Here is a 22,150-nt window from a genome sequence, read left to right as displayed (position 1 = left end):
CGTTTCACAACCTAGTTACATTGACCACCAGCTGCCTACCCTTAACACACCCCATCTGGTCCTCCCAATAACGTCCGGAACACAATCCTCAATCCTTGAGGACAAAATTTTGGCCAGCAATTTAGCATCCACATTCAAAGGGATATCGGCCTGTAGGACCCCCACAGTTTAGGTTCTTGTCCCGCTTCAGAATCCGTGAAATCATGGCCTGTGACATCGTCTGGGACAGCACCTTTCTCTCCCTTGCCTCATTGAACATCCTCATCACCACCGGCCCTAATATCCCAGAGAACGTTTTATAAAACTCCACTGGCTACCCGTCCGGCCCCGGGGCTTTACCCGACTGCATGGCCTTCAGACTCTCCACTATCTCTTCCAACCCGATCGGGGCCCCCAGCCCTTCTACCAGCTCCCCGTCCACCTTTTGGGAAATTCAGCCCCTCCGAGAAGTGCCTCATCCCCTAAATGCCTTATTCACCCCTGCTGAATATCCAACCAGGTTCCCATCCCCGTTATTTACTTTCCCTATCTCCCTGGCTGCCTCCCTCTTTCTAAGCTGCTGTGCAAGCATTCTGCTGGCATTCTCTCCAAGCTCATAGATCGCCCCCCTTGCCTTTCTCAGCTGCTCCACCGCCCTCCCTGTGGTTAACAAGCCGATCTCCACCTGCAGCCTCCGCCATTCCCTTAAAAGCCTGCCTCTGGAGTCTCCGCATACGTCCTATCGATCTGTAGCATCTCCTTAACCAGTCGGTCCGTCTCTGCCCTGTCCATCTTCTCCCTCTTGGCATATAGAGATCAGCCATCTTCTGACCACCGCCTTCCGTGCTTCCCAGACCACCGCTGCTGAAAGTTTCCCCCGTGTCGTTGACCTCCAGGTAGTTCTGAATACATTTCCTCAGCCGCCCACACACCCCTTCGTCAGCCAAAAGTCCCACATCCAACCTCCAGTGCAGGCGCTGGTTACTGTCTTTACTAACCTGCAGGTCAACCCAGTGCGGAGCATGGTCTGAGATTGTGATCGCCGAGTACCCCGTGTCCACCACCTCTGCCAGTAAGGCCCTGCTCAAAATAAAGAAATCAATCCGGGAGTACACTTTATGCACGTGTGAGTAGAAGGAGAACTCCTTCACCCTCGGCTGCCCAAATCTCCATGGATCCACCCCCCCCCATCTGCTTCATGAAACCTTTTAGTCCCTTTGCCATTGCTGGCACCTTGCCCGTTTTCTAGCTCGACCGATCCAAGCCAGAGTCAGTAACTGTGTTGAAGTCCCTGCCCATGACCAACCTGTGCGACCCCAGGTCCGATATCTTCCCCAGCATCCTCTTTCTAAACTCCCCATCATCCCAATTTGGCACATACACATTTACTAATACCATCTGCACCCCCTCCAGTTTCCCACTGACCATAATGTACCGACCTCCCACATCCGAGACTATTCTACCTGCCTCAAACACCACCCGCTCATTGATCAGGATCTCAACCCCTCTAGTCTTTGAGTCTAGTCCCCAGTGAAAGACCTGACTGACCCAGCCTTTCCTCAATCTAATCTGGTCATTTACTCCAAGGTGTGTTTCCTGCAACATTACCGCGTTCGCCTTCAGTCCCCTAAAATACGCGAACACATGTGCCCTCTTGACCGGCCCATTTAACCCTCGAACATTCCAGGTGATCAGCCTAGTTGGGGGGCTCATTGCCCCCCCCCCCTCTTTTTGCTGATGAGCCATCCCCTTTTTTGGGCCCGCCACTTATTTTTTTAACCCATAAGTCTGGAAATCTTTTTTTTAACTTTCTTGTGACACTTCTAAACTTCACTCTTTGGGATTCCAACCGCAGCAAGCTAGGTTTTGCATTTCGATGTGCAATCTGTTGGGCCCTGTTAATGGGGTTTGATCATTAGCTCTTGGCAATATGGCTTGAGCTGAAATAGGGACCTGCTCGGGCTGAATGAGTTGTACCGCAACGGAGCTAGAGCCAATGGCCTCGCAGCGAAGTTATTTTGTGCAATTGGGGATTGTTTAGAGTTGTTTGGCGGGGAGGGTGGGGGGGACCAGAATGAAACATTGGAGAGGTAAAACAAACTGCAGGTGACTGGAGGAGGTAACTAGCAAGAGAGTAAAGAATGGTAAAGGAATGGGGAGTTGGGTACCAGACGCTGAGAAAGTTAAATGAGAGGCAGCGCACGATAGATTTGGTGATCGTTTGCATTATTACATAAGCATGAAAACATTTGGAGGAACAAGTCACAACGTGAGACTGACATAGCGCTCATAACCGAGATCTGACTTGAGGGGAAATTTCAGAACTTAATATTCCAAGTCACAAGGTAGTCACGGAAGATAGCAGAGGGAAAAAAGGAGAGGAGGGGGATGATGTTGACTGTATTGATCAGAAAACAATGCAGTACTGGACAATAATGGTATAGTTGAAGACCTGAAGACAGTGTATTTAGTTAGAAAGAAGAGAAGAACATATGCAATTGGGTGTATAGTACAGCCTACAAAATAGTGGGAAAAGATAGAGGAGCAAATTTGCAGACGAATTGCAAAAAGGTGCATAATGGTGCATTTAAATTATCCTAATGTGGACTGGGATAGGGGAGTGTAATGCGCAAAGATATGTAGGAACTCCTGAAATAGGCACACCACTTTCTTTATCAGTATGTTTCCAGCCCAATGCCGAAGGAGTCTGTTCCCGATCCAACCCTGGTGGGTGAATTGGAGCATGCTTCCGTATTCCGTGATCATATTATCAGGTTTATAATAATTATGGAAAGGGACAATAAAGAATCAAAAATACTTAGTCCTCCTCCAGTTAATTTCAGAGATTTGCAAAGGCATCTGGCCCAGGTGGATTGCACAAACGAAGAGGAGGGTGATAAACCCAATAATTACAGGCCAGTCAACCTAACGGAAATGGTGGAAAAATATTTAGAGACACAAAATTCCATTCAATATTAATTGCCACTTAAGTATAGGCTAATAAATGAAAGTCTGCACAAAATTGTTATAAACTCAATCATGTTGAACAAACTTGATAAAATTTGATGAAGTAGCCAAGGGGGCTGTTGAGTTGGTGTTGGACTTTCAAAATATACATGGCCAAGTTCCTCAATAGACTTGTTAGCAAAATTAAAACTCATCCGAACAAAGGGATCGTGGTTATGCAGATAGACTTAGCTAAGTGAAGGGAAGCAAAGAGTAGTGACGAACAGTTGTTATACAAACTGGAAGTGTGCAGTAATGTTCCCAGGGGTCTGTAGTTGGACCACTGTCCTTTCCAATGGCTTGGGCTCATATGGCATAATTGCAAAATTTGCAGATTACTACATTTTGATTCTGTTAACAATGGGGAAAATATTAACAGACTCAGGACATAGAATCATAGAATACTTGCACATAAATTGGTGAAATGATCAGACACCTGAAGATTACATTTAATCTAAAAAAAAATTGTGAAGTAATACATTTTAGCCAGAAGAACAAAAACAAAAGTTCAGAAGTAAGGAGGATTCTATAAATAGTTGAAGAGTGGAAGTCTGCATAATTTATGGAGAATGAGCTGGGGGGATGGAAATAATTGGATTGCCCTACCAAAGAATTGGAATACCCTATCAGAGGATTGGCAGAGACATGATGCTCTGATTCTATGGTTCCTGCTTGCAATGCTATTTTGAGTATTATTGGGAAGTAAACATATTTTCTGATGTTTGAAAATGGTGTTTGAGCAAAGCTACACAAAGAAGAAAAGTCATAGATTTGGAGGGGGGGTTTGCCGATGCTATGTCTTCAACTTTTCTGATGGTGAAATACAGTGTTAAGACCATAAGACATAGGAGCGGAAGTAAGACCATTCGGCCCATCGAGTCCGCTCCACCATTCAATCATGGCTGATTTCAACTCCATTTACCCGTGCTCTCTCCATAGCCCTTAATTCCTCTAGAAATCAAGAATTTATCAACTTCTGTCTTAAAGACACTCAACATCCCGGCCTCCACCGCCCTCTATGGCAATGAATTCCACAAACCCACCACTCTCTGGCTGAAGAAATTTCTCCTCATCTCTGTTCTAAAGTGACTCCCTTTTATTCTAAGGCTGTGCCCCCGGGTCCAAGTCTCCCCTGCTAATGGAAACAACTTCCCTACGTCCACCTTATCTAAGCCATTCATTGTCTTGTAAGTTTCTATTAGATCTCCCCTCAACCTCCTGAACTCCAATGAATATAATCCCAGGATCCTCAGACGTTCATCGTATGTTAGGCCTACCATTCCTGGGATCATCCGTGTGAATCTCCGCTGGACCCACTCCAGTGCCAGTATGTCCTTCCTGAGGTGTGGGGCCCAAAATTGCTCACAGTATTCTAAATGGGGCCTAACTAATGCTTTATAAAGCTTCAGAAGTACATCCCTGCTTTTATGTTCCAAGCCTCTTGAGATAAATGACAACATTGCATTTGCTTTCTTAATTACGGACTCAACCTGCAAGTTTACCTTTAGAGAATCCTGGACTAGGACTCCCAAGTCCCTTTGCACTTCAGCACTATGAATTTTGTCACCGTTTAGAAAATAGTCCATGCCTCTATTCTTTTTTCCAAAGTGCAAGACCTCGCACTTGCCCACGTTGAATTTCATCAGCCATTTCTTGGACCACTCTCCTAAACTGTCTAAACACTGTCTAAATCTTTCTGCAGCCTCCCCACCTCCTCCATACTACCTGCCCCATCACCTATCTTTGTATCATCGGCAAACTTAGCCAGAATGCCCCCAGTCCCGTCATCTAGCTCGTTAATATATAAAGAGAACAGCTGTGGCCCCAACACTGAACCCTGCGGGACACCACTCGTCACCGGTTGCCATTCTGAAAAAGAACCTTTTATCCCAACTCTCTGCCTTCTGCCTGACAGCCAATCGTCAATCCATGTTAGTACCTTGCCTCGAATACCATGGGCCCTTATTTTACTCAACAGTCTCCCGTGAGGCACCTTATCAAAGGCCTTTTGGAAGTTAAGATAGATAACATCCATTGGCTCTCCTTGGTCTAACATTCCTAATGTTACTAGCTAGCCTACCTTCATATTTGATCCTCTCTTTCCTTATTTCTCTCTTTGTTATCCTCGGTTTGTTTTTCTAGCCTTCCCAATCTTCTGACTTCCCACTACTCTTTGCCACATTATAGGCTTTCTCTTTTGCTTTGATGCATTCCCTAACTTCCTGTGTCAGCCATGGCTGCCTAATCCCCCCTCTGATAACCTTTCTTTTCTTTGGGATGAACCTCTGTACTGTGTCCTCAATTACTCCCAGAAACTCCTGCCATTGCTGTTCTACTGTCTTTCCCACTAGGCTCTGCTCCCAGTCGATTTTCGTCAGTTCCTCCCTCATGCCCCTGTAGTTACCTTTATTTAACTGTAACACCTTTACATCTGATTCTACCTTCTTTCTTTCAAATTGGAGATTGAATTCTACCATATTATGATCACTGCCTCCTAAGTGTTCCCTTACTTTAAGATCTTTAATCAAGTCTGGCTCATTACATAACACTAAGTCCAGAATGGCCTGTTCCCTCCTGGGCTCCATCACAAGCTGTTCCAAAAAGTCCTCCTGTAAACATTCAATGAATTCCCTTTCCTTGGGTCCACTGGCAGCATTATTTACCCAGTCCACCTGCTTATTGAAGTCCCCCATGATCACTGTGACCTTGCCTTTCTGACATGCACTTTCTATTTCGTGGTGCATTTTGTGCCCCCGGTCCTGACCACTGTTAGGAGGCCTGTACATAACTCCCATTATCGTTTTTTTGCCTTTGTGGTTCCTCAACTCTACCCACACAGACTCCACATCATCTGACCCTATGTCGTTTAGTGCTATTGATTTAATTTCATTCCTAATTAACAAGGCAACCCCGCCCCCTCTGCCCACCTCTGTCTTTTCGATAGGTTGTGAATCCCTGGATGTTTAAATGCCAGTCCTGAACCCCCTGCAACCACGTCTCTGTGATGCCTACCACATCATACCTGCCAGTCACAATCTGGGCCACAAGCTCATCTACCTTGTTCTGTACACTGCGCGCATTTAAATATAGCACCTTCAATTCTCTATTGACCATCCCTTTTTGTTTTCTTAGTGTGGTGGACCTTGGTTTACTGAGCCTTTCCATACACTGTGTCATATTTTGTGGGATTGGGACTATCGTAACCTCTCCTGAATTTTGTCTTTTCGTGCTTTTTTGTATTCCTAAGCAGCTACGCTCCCCACTGATTACTTCACCTCAAGGTTCCCTGACTTTCCCTTCTCTCTCTTTCCCCCCCCCCCCCCCCCCCCCCCCCCCCCCCATCTCTAGTTTAAAGTCCTATTGACCACCCTATTTACTCTTTTCGCCCGAACACTGGTTCCAGCTCGGTTCAGGTGGAGACCATCCCAACGGTATAGGTCCCCCCTGTCCCAAAACTGATGCCAGTGTCCCATGAAAAGGAACTCCTCTTTCCCACACCACTCTTTCAGCCACGTGTTAACTTCCCTTATTCTTGCCTCCCTATGCCAATTTGCACGTGTCTCGGGCAGTAATCCGGAGATTATGACCCTTGAGGACCTGTTTTTAATTTGAATCCTAGCTCTTTATAATCTCTAAACAGGTCCTCTTTTCTTGACTTGCCTATGTTGTTGGTACCGACATGGACCACAACAACTGGATCCTCCCCCTCCCTCTCCAGTAGTTTTTCAAGCCGGTCAGAGATGTCCCGCACCCTAGCACCGGGCAGGCAACATACCATGCGGGACTCTTTATCCTGCTCACAAAGGATACTATCTATCCCCCTGATAATAGAATCCCCTACAACTACAACTTGCCTATTTACTCCCTCCCCTTGAATGGCCTGCTGAACCATGGTGCCTTGGTCAGCTGACTCATCCTTCCTGCAGCCCTGTTCGCCATCCACACGGAGCAAGCGCCTCATACCTGTTGGACAGGATCAAGGGCTGAGGCTCCTGAGTTCCTGACTGCTGGTTCCCTTTACCTGCCTGACTTGCAGTCACACCCTGCTGTCCCTGGCCACTGGCAGGATTTAAACTACTTACTCTGACAGGTGTGACTGCCTCCTGAAACAGTGTCCAGGTAAGTCTCCCCCTCCCGGATGTGCCTCAGTGTTTGAAGCTCAGACTCCAGCTCATCAACTCTGAGCCAGAGCTCTTCGAGCAGCCAACACTTACTGCAGATGTGGTCGCTGCAGCTCGCAATGGGATCTGCCAGCTCCCACATCAAGTAGCTCAAGCACATCACCTGACCAGCCATCACTAATTAATTAATTAGTTTAATTTAAGTTTACGAGTTTAGCTGTTTTTTTTAAAATTTGGGGCAGATTTGCTATCAACCAATCAGATCACAGCTTCCCTCTGACTTCACTTTTGGGGGGGAAAAAACTGGAAAACGAAGTTACCGTTAAGTTTTTATACTCCGGGACTGCTCCTCCTCCTCCGAACGGCTCCCGAAATTAGGCCCGGAGAAAGCGAGAGAACAAAACAGTCGGAAAAAATCACCTTCTCCCACTCTTCACCGAATTACCTCACTGCACCAAATTACCAAATTCTCACTGTCTGTGTCTCACTCACTCAGGCTGTGTTTCCTTGACCAACGCAATGCTTACTAAGTGTGCTTTCTGTCTGTCTTTTATACAGACTTTAGGATGACTCACACTAAAACTTCAAAGAGAAGAATACAATGTGTACCTTTGTGCCCCTTAACAGGCCTCGGGTGACTGCCAGATAACTGCCTCTCAGCAATTAGGGTGGAGGCAGCTTCAGCCAATCAGACACTAATCTACACTGCACTTTTAACTGAAAAACAGCACAATTAGATTAACCACTTACCTTTCCTGGTTACCTCACTGCACCAAATTACCAAATTCTCACTCTGTCTGTGTCTCACTCACTAGTGTTGGTGGTACTAGCATCCTCAACTGAAGTAGGGACAAAAAATATTACTAAAGGTTAGTTTTCCCTCTTCCTCCCCAATTCTCTTTGCTGGAATTGTGAAGTGAGAACACAATGAAGATGGCTATGAAACCTTATTCCATTGTTTAAAACCTTGCCATGCTCATGGAAAACTGGTGTTGGGTGGCGTGGGGTAGAATTTGCCCATAGCCATTGAATCATAAGCTGAATTTGCTGCATTCACATTGGGGCGGCGGCGGAATTGTTTATTTATGCACCCCTGTTTATGTCTGCCAGAGCACATGTTAAATTTTGTGACCAAATTTCCATCTTCACAGGCTTTTCCCAAGAAGACGCCCAGAGAATTGCTAATCTGGTGTGAATTTGAGATTCACAACACTTCTGATTCTGAGGAGTGAATTTTCCGTATGAAAAATATTACTTTAGGCAGCTCGAGTAGAAGTATGCCAGAGTGTCTCCAGTAGACAATACAGTTTGTCAATTCCCTCCACAGGCAAGTTTCTATAGAAGAGATGTATTAAGTTACATATCTTGTAATGAAGCCTGAGGCCAGCAAGCAAGGTGATACTCTCTGCATTTACCTGTGTCGACCATTTACCTGTGTCGACCTCCAGTTATCCGACTCCACAAGATGAGATTCCTGTCTGGTTTTGTGGATACAGATTTGTTGTCTAAAGGTGCAAGTCAAGAATGAGACCGGGATTCCAACAAAGTAGGTTAGGACAAAAACTAAAATCCATGTGATCTTTCAGCATCTATGCAGTTGAAAACCAGGTAGAGTTGTCCTTTTTGTTAGGAACATCCAAGTGTATTGAACATAGAAAAATAGCTGTAGGTATATTATCCAAGAAAACTATAACATTTGCAACAGTACGGCTGGATATTCCTTCCTGTATAATTTTTCTCAATTCCCTAATTGCAAGATCAACATTTCTCCTTTGAGCAGGGTCATAACCATTCTTATGAAACAGTGTTGAACAAATCAACCAGTGCAGAATGGGAAGGTTTAAACACACTCTGCATTGCGAATTGTAATTGGCACCTCTTGTTCTGTAATTTTCAATGCTTTTAATCTTGATTAGAGGAGGCCTTTCTTTAGCAAGATGTATACCAGCTGCATGGGTTTATAAAACAAGTCCTAATTGTTGAATGGTAGGTCGCCTTTCTGTTTAATCTTGTGAATTTAATGTGGCATGTTAATTTTAACCCTACCTTACACACGAAGACCCCCGGCATGATAAGTAATTAAACTCAATCCGTTTTCAAACTGCCTGGATATCTGTCACTCTACAGATATTCGTGGCATTCCAGTAGAGGGACTTTCCCACTAGTTTAGTTTGAATGGTTTTCAAACTTCACTGTGCAAAGAAATTCCTGCAACTATTGATGTAGTCTGGGGATTCCCCCTGCCCTAACTTCTGAGAAATGGCAGGAAAACCAGACTATTGTGGTATAGATTTTCTTTTTATTGCTATAAAATAGCATTTGTCCAAATATTATTTTAAAAATAATACAAGAATAGAATGTTCTTGGAACCGTGTTTGTGCCACACACTATACCAGCCCTCAACGGGCAGAGGTTTGATAATTTTGCACCGTCTGTAAGCCTATGGGGTGGGGTTTTCTGGTCCTGCTCCGAGGCTGGAAATTCTTGCCCGTGGTCAAGGGATTTTTCAATGGTCCATCAAATTTTGCATTCTGCCTGTGCCGTTTCCTAGGGCTAACGGGGCTGGAAAATGTACCCTGTGCCTTGATTATTTTGTGTTAACTTGGCTGCAAGAATTGAAACAAAGAGGTTATGGGTTCAAACACAATGTCTGTTGTATTTGCCCATACCCTAGTAATTACAAATGCAATATCTCATGGATAACGCACTTGTGATTTCTGAGGGATACAATAGAGTACAATTCGAAATGCAGTACAATTAGAAATGCAAGTTCTTCCTTTTCACTTGATTTTATTGGCTCGGTGTAACTCGTGATATTTCAATAATTGAACTAATCGTGCCTTTTATATGACTTTGTTTCTGGACAATGAATCCATTAATGCTTTCTCCTTACATTCAGGAATGACCAAGGCGACCTGGATTATGAGGAGGTCAGCAAGCAGGGACCAGTCAGGCCTGTACCAAAAGGTTCGGAATCGCCCAATTCTTTCCTTGATCAGGAATACCAGAGACGGCGGTTTACCATTGCAGAGTATGATCAGTTGCCCCCATACGCATTTGAAGTGCCTAAACCCACCAGAATGAGGGACAAGACGCAATTATACGGTTTGTTCTCTGTTGTGCTTTCCGAAATTTAAATGGTTAATTTTTGCTCTCCTCGCCCTCCCCCAATTCTTAGATATACCTAACTCATTGAAAAGTCTTCCCATGTGTTCAGCAGTGTTACTAAAGGTTGAGGTCTGCACAGTTTATATCCAACAGAATCCTCAATATAGGGTTCAGATGACAGGCACGATTTAACCAAATTGGAACTATGTCCCATAGAGAGTGCGTTTAGCCACGTGTTTCCTGGCGCTCACAGCACCGAGAAACACAATGCTATCTTACCTGTCTCCAGTTAGATACGGGGCCTCAGCAGGAAACGCACAGCCGAGGCCGTACTTCATCCCCCTTCCTGCACCAAGAGCCCCGTTTGCTGAAACCCCTCCATGCAGGGAGAGATTTGGATGTCATTTAAAAATGATGCCACCCAGGTGGCACTGCCAGGGTGACACTGCTGGTGTCCCCTGTCCAGAGGGCATGCACCTGCGGCCCTCCAATCCCAGTTTGTGGAGACCAGTACTGAACGGCGCTCGCTCAAGGTCTCCAGGGCGAAGGAGATAGATTTACCTCGGGGAACTACATATTCATGTGAGAGTAGCTGTTTCACTCTAATGTGCAGCTTTTGCAAAAAGTGATGCCACCCATGATGGGCGGATTTATGTCGCAACATCTCACGAGATCATGTTGGATCTCGCGAGGCGTGGCGAGCCAGGTAGATCCCAGGAGTGGGGTCTCCCATCATTTACTGGCCACGGTACACTGCTTTTCGGGCGCAACCTGGTCGGTAGATCATACCCAATATCTGAAGTCGAGCAGCAAACCTGAAAGACTGGTTTTCTTCGAGGATGATGGATCTTGGAGTACTTGTTCACAGATCTCTGAAGTTGGTAGAGCAAGTGAATAGGCTACATAAGAATGCATATGTGGCACTTTCCTTTGCAGTTGTGGCATAGAATATAAGAGCAAGGAGGATATGTTGGTGCTGTACAGAATATTGGCTAGGCCACAGCTGGAATACGGTGTGCAGTTCTGGTCACCTCACTATAGGAAGCAGGTGATTACATTGGATGGGGTACAGAGGACATTCACCAGGATATTGCCTGGGATGGAGCACGGAGCTATAAGGAAAGACTGGATAGGCTTGGACTGTTTTCTTTAGAGCAGGGAAGGCTGAGGGAGCATATGATTGAGGGGTTTGGACAGGGTAAATAAGAAGCAGCTGTTCCCCTTGGTTGAAGGATCAATCACAATTTTTGGGTGAAGAGCACGAGTTTCTGAGGGGAGTTGAGAAAAAAATCTTTTCACTCAGAGGGTGGTGAGAATCTGGAGTGCACTGCCTGGGAAGGACGTGGAGGCTGGAAACCTCACAACCTTTAAAAAGCACTTGGATGAGCATTTGAAACAGCATTACATTCAAGGATATGTATGGGACAAGTGCTGGTAAGTGTGATTAGCATGAGATTAAGAGTAATTATTGTCGGTGCAGACTCGATGGGCCAAAAGGGCCTTTTCTGATCTGTATGACTTGTGTGACAAAGTAGCTTGATGGAGGTATGACAGTGGATGTATCGAATTTTGATTTCCTTAAGGACGGAAATGCTCTTTCTGTGGAAAGACTGATTTGACAAATGAAGAGTATTTGTGGAAATAGTTTTAAATAGGTATGTAATAGCTTGACTGATAGAACCCCCGAGGGATAGACATACGGATTATTATTGTGTAGGAAGAAGGAGTTGCCAACCACGTGTCTAATTTGCCTGATACAAAGCGAATGAAGATGGAAGACACCAAAGCTGGGTGAACAGGAACATTTCAATGTGTTTAGGAATTGGAAAGATGGCAGATGAAGCTCAGTTTCGAGAAATACAAAATGGACAAAGAAATATGAAGAGATTTAATTCATTGGATAGAAAATAATTTGCAAACAAAAATTAGATCTGTGAGGTCCTGATTGACAAATTAAAGCTATTGCAACAATTCTTGCCGGTAGTGAGTTTTTAAAAAAGTGTTATTTAAACAATGTATTTAACAGTCAAATTAAGCCAAAATATTGAAGGAATCATGCCACTTTCTAAATCATTTGTTCAACTGCACTTGTGTTACCCGCATTTCGTTGTAGGTCCCTTGTTGTTCCACTTTGTTACAGGTGTAATTGACGTCATCTTCTGTGGGTCCTTTCATGTTTGAAGAGGTCATGCAGGTGCTTGGGGAAACATCTGCAGCCACCTCTGGCCTTCCTAGAGAGACATCGCATGTTGCGAGTTTGATGTAGATGCTCTTCAAAACATGCTGAATCAAATTTTAGTGCTTGCTTCCATGGGATTGGTCGGCTGTAGTGTTTTCCCAGGGATGGTAGTCTGCATTGCAGACTTTAGAAAACTCATTTTTCAGGTGTTCTTATATCACTTGTACTGCACCTTGATGGTGTTTACCGTGAGATTCCCAAAGAAGATCTGCTTGAAGATTCTATAACTGTCATGCTCTATTTACTGTAGTACCAAAAGGATATAGTAGCTATCAAAAGGATATAGAAGAAAGCAACCAGAATGATTGAGGGATTGGATTATGAAGAGCCATTATGTAAATTGGAGCAAGAAAACTTGTTCTCACCAACCTACCAGTTATAGATGCATCTGTCCATGGCAATATTGGTAAGAGTCACCATCTCACAGGTCTTGTGCAGACAGTTTCATTTGAACACTGAGCATATAACCTCTATGATGTGTGGCACTACCACTGTGCTAATTGGAATACATTCCAATTGTCCTAGCAGCTCAAAACTGAGCAACCATGAAGTATTTTGGGCCATCAGGAGCAGCAGAATTGCACTCCACCACAATCTGTAACCTCATGGCCTGGCATATCCCCTGCTCTACCCTCAAACTCTCCTTGGCTTGATGGTAATGCCAGGAACAACACCAGGCATACCTCAAAATGAGGTGTCAACCTGGTGAAGCTACAATATAGGGCCACTTGCATGCCGAACAGCGCAAGCATCATGCAATAGATGGAACTAAGCAATCCAACAGTAAAAGAGCAAATCAAAGTTCGGCAGCCCAGCCAAATCCAGTAGTGAATGGCGGTGGGCACTTTAACAACTAACAGGAGGGGGAGGAAGTTCCACCCCATTCTCAATGATGGGGGAGCCCAGCACGTCCAGGCAAAAGACAAGGCGGAAGCATTTGCAACCAGAAGCACTAAGTAGCTCTATTGCAGCATCCTCCTGAGGTCCCCATCCAAATTAATTCACTCCATGTGATATCCAGAAAAGGTTGAAGGCAATGGATTCTGAAAAGGCAATGGACCCAGACAACAACCCAGCAATAGTACTGAAGACTTGTGCTCCATTACCAGCTGCATACCGAGCAAAATTACTTACACCTGATCCTATGTTTGTATAAAATTATGAAAGAAAATCCCCAGTGATGGAGAACTTTGGGAACCCTAGGTTTAAAAGATATCAGTTCCTCCCAAGAATTATTCATTTAACATACTTTGCAGCGGGGAATTAAATCAATTAATTAAATAAATCTGCAATAAAAAGCTAGTATCATTAAGAGGTGTCCATCAGACTACTGGATTATTATTGAAAACATATTTGCTGATGTCATTTAGGGAAGGAAATTTGCCACCCTTAATTAGTCTGGGGCTACATATGCCAGGACCATTGGCAATGTGTTTGACTCTGACCTGTCCTCTGATATGGCCCAGAAAGCCACTTGGTTACATTGAAGAAAGTGGTCCTCCTCCATTTTCTCAGGACAATTACAAATGGATAATAAATGCTGGCCTTTCCAGCGATGCCCATATCCTGGGAATGAATTTTTTAAAAATTTCCTTCACTGGCAATATATCGTTCCCAAGGTGCTCGGAGCTGTTCTCAGTTCTCCAGATGTGTCTAACCAGGGCTTTTCAATGCTGAAGCTTTCTACTCTCTTGTGTTTAGATATGAAGCCAGCATTAGCTTTTCTAAAAAATATTTTTTGTACATGTTTGTGATATTTTAATGGACCCCAAGTCTCTTGACCATCACTCTGTGCAACTTTGCACCATTTAAAATGTATTCAGCTCTCTCCTTTTTGGGTCCAAAGTACATGACCCCCCTCATATTTGCTGAATTTGGGCAAGACTATGGCAATGGAATTCATTCATTTCATCTATTAATATCTCAATTTTATGCTTTAATTTCTGGGTCTTTTTCAGATTGATGATTGCTCTGATTAGTGTGTAGCTCTATTATGATAAAGCAAACTTTAGAGTTCAGCCTTTTCTCCTCTAGATGTTCCTATGTTTCTATTATGATGGTTATCAAAGCCTTGATGAATTGGACTTGATTACACTGGTATCTGTTAAATATTAAAAATTTGTATTGGAGAGCGAGATGATATTTGGTTGGTTTTTGAAGGAATGGCAGTCCTCTATTCAAAACTTTAAGTTGCATAGACGGCTATGATTACCCAAGTTGAGTAATCAGGCGATACAAAAGCAAAATACCGCGGATGCAGGAAATCTGAAAGAAGAACATAAAATTATGGAAATGTTCAACTGATTTTCTGTGGAGAGTTGATGACCTTCTGAGTTTTTCTCAGGATAATTAATCAGGCACTTCTTTTACATTTGGGCAGCACTCTAGCACAGTGGTTATCACTATTGCTTCACAGCACCATGGTTCGATTCCTGGCTTGGGTCACTGTCTGTGTGGAGTCAGCATGTTCTCCCCGTGCCTGGGTTTCCTCCGGGTGCTCTGGGTTCCTCCCACAAGTCCTGAAAGACGTGTTTGTTGGGTGAATTGGGCATTCTGAATTCTCCCTCAGTGTACCCGAACGGGCGCCGGGGTGTGGCAACTACGGGATTTTCACAGTAACTTCATTGCAGTGTTAATGTAGCCTACTTGTGACAATAAAGATTATTGTTATTATTATTACGTTTATCAGAAATCTACAGTTGACTGCCAACAAATAATGCATTGTTAATTCAGTTTCTTTTTTTAAAAATCTTTCGTATAAATTTAAAGTACCTGATTCATTTGTTTTTTCAAGGGGGCAATTAGAGTGGCCAATCCACCAATGCTGTATATCTTTGGGTTGTGAGGGTGAGACCCACGCAGACTCGGGGAGGAGAATGTGCAATTGATTCAGTTTCAAGTGGACACAGCACACTTTTTTTTATCCAAGCCATGAGAATGCCTAATATGGCAGAGTTTCCAAATATGGAGCACTTGAAATTTTCTAAAATTTCAGCTTAAATTTGATATGTTTTGGAGAAAAGATTAATTTTCCAATAAGTGCACATTGTTCCACTTTTTATTTTGGGAGTTGACTGCTGTTACATTTGCGTACCAGACTTGCAACATGTTGCTGCCCAAGTCTATTTTATGGCTGCAATGAAAGCCCGTAATCTCTTGGTTAAGGCTTTTGTCCATTGGCCATGGGTCAGTTTATAGAGCTCACTCCTCTGGATCAGAGGTTTATGGGTTCAAATCTCACTCTAGAACTTGACCACAAAATTTAGGCTGACACTCCAATGCAACACACAAGAAATGCTGCATTGTTGGACGTGTTATTTTTTGACCAAGATGTTAAACCAAGACCATTCTGATGAAAAAAGATCCCATGATACTATTTTGAACAAGAGCAGCAGAGTTATCCTTGGTGTCCTAGCAAATACTTATCCCCTCACTTAGCATCACTAAAATAAGATTATCTGATCACAAACATATTGCTGTTGTGGGAGCTTGCTGTGTAAATTGACTGCTCTTGTTTCCTACATTACAACAGTGATTAAACATCAAAAGTACTTAACTTTCTGTAAAGCACTTTGGGACACCCCAAGGTTATGAAAGCATTTTATAAATGCAGATCTTTGTGAGCATTTAACCAAGGACCCATCTGTCCTTTCAGTTGGATATAAATGATCCATGGAACCATTTTGAAGACGTGTAGGAGAGCTTTCCCAATGTCCTAGCCAACATTTATCCCTCAACCTTGACCGATATCACTAAAAGAGATTGTCTTTGGCGTTGTCTCATTAATATTTGTAGGACCTTGCTGTGCCAAATTGGCTGCTGCATTACACTGCCTGCACTCCAAACATGTTTCATTGACTATAAAGCACTTTGGAACATCCTGAGGTTATGAAAGGTGTTATATCAAATTAAGGCTTTCTTTAGTAATTGGCATTTTCTAAACTTGGAGCCTAGCAACATTTGGGCTACATCAGCAACTGGACACTTGCCAAAATGGAATGCCGAATCCATGACAAGACAGTGTGCCATGTTTGGGAGTCAATTTCAAGGTTTTATCAAGCTTTGATCTTGCACTTGGGTTACATTGTCAGAAATCTGCTTCCAAAACCAAAATACAAGACAAGCTTTTTAAATTACTCCCTGGATTATTTAATGTGGTTTTACTGGAGATTTATTTCTCGAGTCTAAAATTTTACCACCTAAATTTTTGAAACTGTACTTCAAACCCCATCTCGAATTTGTGAGAATGGTTGACTTTTTCAGCAAGAGTATGCTCAGAAAATTAACATGTTATGTTATTAATAGGAAGACCACGACCTCTGTCAATGCCAGTGAGTGGGAGCTGGATGGGTGCAGTTGAAGCTTGTTCAAGGCCCAGAATGGAAGGAAGGAAAGGTTTGTCAAAAACTATGGTTAACTTTGATCGGTTTGCTTAATTTGCTTACGGTGTTTAAGGAGTATTCAGATGTCCACATGGTATTAAAATTGCTCTTTTGCTCACACTGGGCAAACCCCACACTGTAGAATGGCTTGTTTAATATTTGCCCCCCCCCCCCAATATTTTGTGTGATAATGGGTCTTGGAAAGTGGATAAATTTCTTGCATCCTGGGGGTGGGATTCTGTGATCCTGAGGCTAAGTGTTGACGCCGTCGGAAACGGCGTCCCGTTTCTCGATGGCGTCAACACGGCCTCAGGATCAGCAATTCTGGCCCCTACAGGGGGCCAGCATGGCACTGGAGCGGTTCACGCCGCTCCAGCTGCTGATCCCAGCGTGAACTGGGCGCCGCGGGACCCGCGCATGCGCAGTGGCACTGGTGGCAACGCACGCATGCGCAGTGGTTCCTTTCAACACGCCGGCCCCGACGCAACATGGCGCAGGGCTATAGGGGCCGGCGCGGAAGAAAGGAGGCCCCCAGCCAAAGAGGACGGCCCGCCGATTGGTGGGCCCCGATCGCGGGCCAGGCCACCCCCCGACCCTTCCACGCCGGATTTCCCGCTGAGAGCAGGTGTGGACGGCGCCGGCGGGACTCTGTTTTTTTACGATGGCCGCTCGGCTCATCCCGGGCTGCGAATTGGCGGGGGGGGGTGCCAACTATGCTGACGCCAATGGGGCCGATTCTCTGCTCTGCGGAGAATCGTGTGTCGGCGGCGTGGCGCAACACGCGACTGTCGCAGGGATTCTCTGGCCCGGCCCCGGGCTGAGAGAATCCCACCCTTTATCTCAGTGACCCAATTAGAAACTTATTTCGCTGTCGGTGGTGAAGGAATGCTTAGTACATTTGCACTTGCCCATAGAGCCTGAGCTTTTGAACTCTTTTAAGTTCCTGTCAGCCAACAATTCAAAAAACCTCTACAGGCAATCAGACCTGTGGGGACAGGGCAAGCAACTGTGCTGCATCTTAACCAACCAGATGAAAGAGCAGCGCAGAATGTGAAGCAGAAAATCTCAGCTATAACAAAAACAAAATCTTGTGGATGCTAAAAATCTTGAAATAAATTAGAAAATTCTGGGAATACTCAGCACATCTTGGATCTGGAACGTTAACTCTGTGGTTTTGCTCTCTCCGCAGTTGCTTCTTGACTTGCTGTGTAACTTCATTTAGATTTTTGAATTCAATGACAAATCGAGCAGATAAAACAAAATAATAATGATCTTTATTAGTGTCACAAGTAGGCTTGTGAGAAGACTCTGGCCCTTGACCTCCTTTCTATTCCTCTTGTTGCTGCATTTCCCCACACTAGCATCAACAAGTTTATGGGTTATCTTTACTAAGTAATTCAGAGAACATCTGTCTGTGCTCTAAATTTTCATTTCTCTGGAAATGTTTTGATTGCTGTCACCATTAAACTGACATGCTTAAAGACAAGAACTGTGCTTGGATCGCACCATGTGCAAGAATCCTTCCAACTTACCCAAGTGTTGAATTTAAAAGTATGCAATGTGAACTGTCTGAGGAATACTAATGAGTGAAAGGAACATGTATGAATCTAAGACTTTTATATTGGGTAACTGAGTATTGCTGAAAAAAAGACGCTTTGTCAAAGCTTTTCATCTTGCACTCATCAGGGCAATCACAAGAATACCAATGTAAGAAGAAACAATGACTTTATAATGTTTGAGAAAAGAGTGCTGACTGGTTGGCAAGTGGACTCGAGCAGAGGCATTGCCATGGAGAATGCCAGTTAATGGTGACTGACTGTTAACTGCCACGTATTGTTTGAAAATTTAAAGTAGGCAGCTTGATTCTGGTCAAGACATTGCCTAAGGAATGAACTAGTGAATGGCTATCACTTTTGTTTCACTGAAACGGGCACAGCGTGTATCCACGTTCTTTCTGTTTGCAAATAACAAGGCCCTGTGTATTAATATACGTAGCTTTCAATTCTGTAATACCAAATGACAATTGTTTAACTTGTTTATTCTACAACTTAACTTCTCAGTTCTAAAAGATGAAAAAATCTCTTTCAGGAGAGGACTACCTCTATAGGTACTTCAGCAATGATAGAATTCCACCAATCAGTGAAGATTGTGTTGCAACACACATTTCTAGACCAGCAGCTGGAAGACACTCTGGAAGGGCTGTGACTGGAAGATATTCTGTCAGCCCTGAACTATGCAGCAATGTGACATTCCCTAATCAACACGATGGACCCAAAAGAAGTTCACATTCACCAGAAAAAAACTCACTGGAACATGCATCTCCGGTCAGTTGGATCACAAGATTTAAGCTATTAACTCACTGAATTTTATATTTTTTGCCAGTCATTTCATATTTGTGTCCAAGATCAGTAAACTAAGCTACATGTTTTATCATCTTGTGATGCGACAACTGAGAAAAATACAGGTACAGTTACTTGTGTGTTTTTACATAGGTCAACTTTTAAACCAATGTCCCAAGAGATTCCTGGTGCCTTATGCTGTAGCTAAAATGGTTACAAATGCAGTCTAATTTTCTCCATTTGATTTGGCTTTTTATAATCACCTTTTCAGAAATGTGCAGCAGTTGTGCAAACACTTTGTTTCTCTAGAGATCCTGTGCAAAGATTTTTAAGTTATTCAGAGTATTGAGTATATGGACTGAGCAATATAAAAGGATTTTGCATCATCTTTCAAAATGAGCTCCAGACTAAGGTTCAAGGTGCACATTCATTCTTGAATAGCGAGTAGAATCGAGGTGAGCTTATGCTGTGTATATCTTTGAAGATACTGAAAACAGAGCAACCGTATTCATTGTGTTACAAAATCAGTTATATTGATATTATAGAAATGTATATAGTAAATGTTGATTTAAAGCTTAACTCAACAAGAAACCCAGTTCTCTTGAGTATTTCAATGAATGCCACTCTGTGATTGTCAAAGCAAGCTCACTGTGATCAAGATGAAGTGTCAATGGTCTCGAGTGCTTTTGAAATGTTTTGAGGGTATCTAACTCTTGCCACCCTTTCAGGCAGTGAAGTTCAGATCTCCAGCAGCCTCTGGGTGGGAAGATTTCCCCTCAAAACCCTTGAAAACTCTTGACGTCAAATCTATGCCTGTAAATGCCTTAAATATACTCCCCATATTTTCCAAATCACTGATTATATACCGCAAAAAGCAAGGGACCTAGTACTGAACCCCCAGGAAGCAGCCTTTCAAAGGTCCTGGTGGCAGAGTAATTTTCATCCTATGCAACTCCCCTTACTTTTGAGTTCCAATATGTTGTCCTCTCGATTGATTCATTCAAGCTTGTAATCTGAGGATATTTCTGACCGATTTGCAGGAGGGTATTACTTGCCCTTGTGATATATTTGGCACAAGTCGTTGAAGCCATTCTGAGAATAGCGTGAATTAGTACAATTTTTATTTTGAATGCAGTCGTTTACAATTGGCATTCATGGTTGTTTCTTTCCTCTATATGTGGTTATGTCCATTCTGGATATTTGGGCCATTCACCATTTCACCTCTAGTTGGCTTTTCAAGTCCAAGTCGGTCATCGTGGCTTCAGTGAAGATGATGCTTCTGGGTTTCTGAATCAAAGCCGTTCGGGGTTATTTGATGGACAATTTATTTTTGTTTTTTTTAGCCGAAGGGACCTGAAGAACTGTGACCATGGAAATTCAATATTCAAATTTCAGTTCCTCAGAAGGTCATTGATTATCCTGAGTTGTGATCTATGTCTGCTCATTCCCAGCTCTTAAAGACCACAATCAAAATGTTGCTCTGGAAGAGTATGATGCACTGCATGACATAACTGACTCAGGCACATTCTTCTTTTTTTAATAAACAGAATCTCTCTCATTCTTTTCCATTAGTGCAGCTACTTCAACAGTGAAGTAATTAAACTGTACAAATATGTAGAGAAATGTTATAAAACTGAATGATCACAACCCAAAGTTTAAAGAGTGCTGACTAAATATGTGGAGCACTTGACTCATTAAAGCCAATGAGTTCCTCTTCACATAGAGCACCAGTGTAGTAACTTTGTACAGGCATCTCCAGTGGTGTGAATGGAAAAATATATCATGGAATGAACAGAGTCCACTGTATAATCCTGGTCAGTAAAGATGGTGTGGACCTCCACAATGGTGACTACAGGGTTGGAAGTGTAAAGGATTTAGTCTGGAAGTGCTGTTACGAAATGGGACTCATACCTGCAAGAGAAGTTTACTTGCCAGATAGACAATTGTGCACCTGGAGTACTGGACTGTGTTGATTTACAACAATTTGGATGTTAATAGAGTATTTAAATATATATATATATATTAAAAATATGCTTTACGGTTTTGTTTTTACTTGTATTAATGTACAAATATTCAAAAGGTCTACCATGGCTATCAGTGTATAAACTATTCCATGATACATGTATTGATAGAAACACTGAGTACAATGACATCCCTATTTGCTTAAATTGGCAAAGTTTGCACAAGAAAAGCATACCAGTATTTGTATGCAGTTTCTAGCTGTCTATAATTTTTTCAACTTCTCCCCAACAAATTTAGTCTTGAGATTTCTAGGAGAGGAGAAATGTTTATTGTAGCTGTTTCAGGGAGCCACTGTCTATACGCCTTCTGGGTAGAAAATACTGAAATATTTACTGAGTTAAAATGTAGTTCAGTGTTTAAATATCATTTTGAAAGATGATCACTTTTCAAAATGTAAATAACTGTAACATGACTGCCTTTGTTCAAAACATAGTGTTGAACTTCCAGGATTACCGATTAAAGGTGCAGTGTTTTTCACAAACTGTGTAATTTTTCATTTATTGCTTACTATAATTGTGAAGATGTTCTAACATGTGAAGAGTCGGTTTCTGTGCTGTAAAAACCCCAAGTTAGATTTGTGATCTTAATAAATTCTAGATTCAGGTATTCTGCTGCATGCTGGAAACAAATGCAAGTTATGACGAGCAGAGTTCCTTCAGGCAGATTGAATGACGGGTGGGGAGGTGGATGGAGGACGAACAATAGGAGTCGCTTTCTTAATGGGCACTGTCAGTGCAAAATCTTGCCTACTAACAGTGGGGAAAGAAAGATACGAACTGCTCATGATGTTGCAGCCTATGCTGCCAACAGTTCATGTACTTTAAAAATTAGCCTACTGTGTTTAAATAACAAAAGGCGTTGGAATTAAATGGTTTGTTCTTTGTAGTACGTACAATAATTGAGATTACATTAAATGGAAAAAAACTGCAATGCTGAAAAATTTTTATGTGCTGT

The 22,150-nt window shown here is 43.0% G+C and overlaps 1 protein-coding gene across 2 annotated transcripts in view; it reads left to right on the top strand.

Moving 5' to 3' along the window:
- The window catches only part of cnksr3 (cnksr family member 3), a 156,668-nt gene extending 134,991 nt beyond the window's left edge, over positions 1–21,677 (top strand). The window contains exons 11-13 of one of the 2 annotated variants that reach the window (XM_072507725.1): positions 10,006–10,073; positions 16,759–16,848; positions 18,924–21,677. In XM_072507725.1, coding sequence (XP_072363826.1) covers positions 10,006–10,073; positions 16,759–16,848; positions 18,924–19,198 — 433 coding nt within the window. In that variant the 3' untranslated portion in view covers positions 19,199–21,677. Of the gene's footprint in view, positions 1–10,005; positions 10,212–16,758; positions 16,849–18,923 lie in introns of both variants that reach the window. The other variant, XM_072507719.1, reaches the window with a different exon arrangement.
- The last annotated feature ends 473 nt before the right edge of the window (positions 21,678–22,150 follow it).

Source organism: Scyliorhinus torazame, chromosome 1, assembly GCF_047496885.1.
Source record: "Scyliorhinus torazame isolate Kashiwa2021f chromosome 1, sScyTor2.1, whole genome shotgun sequence".
Taxonomy (NCBI): Eukaryota; Metazoa; Chordata; class Chondrichthyes; order Carcharhiniformes; family Scyliorhinidae; genus Scyliorhinus; species Scyliorhinus torazame.
Note: the sequence above shows the minus strand (reverse complement) of the source record. Positions and strands in the feature narration are given on the sequence as shown.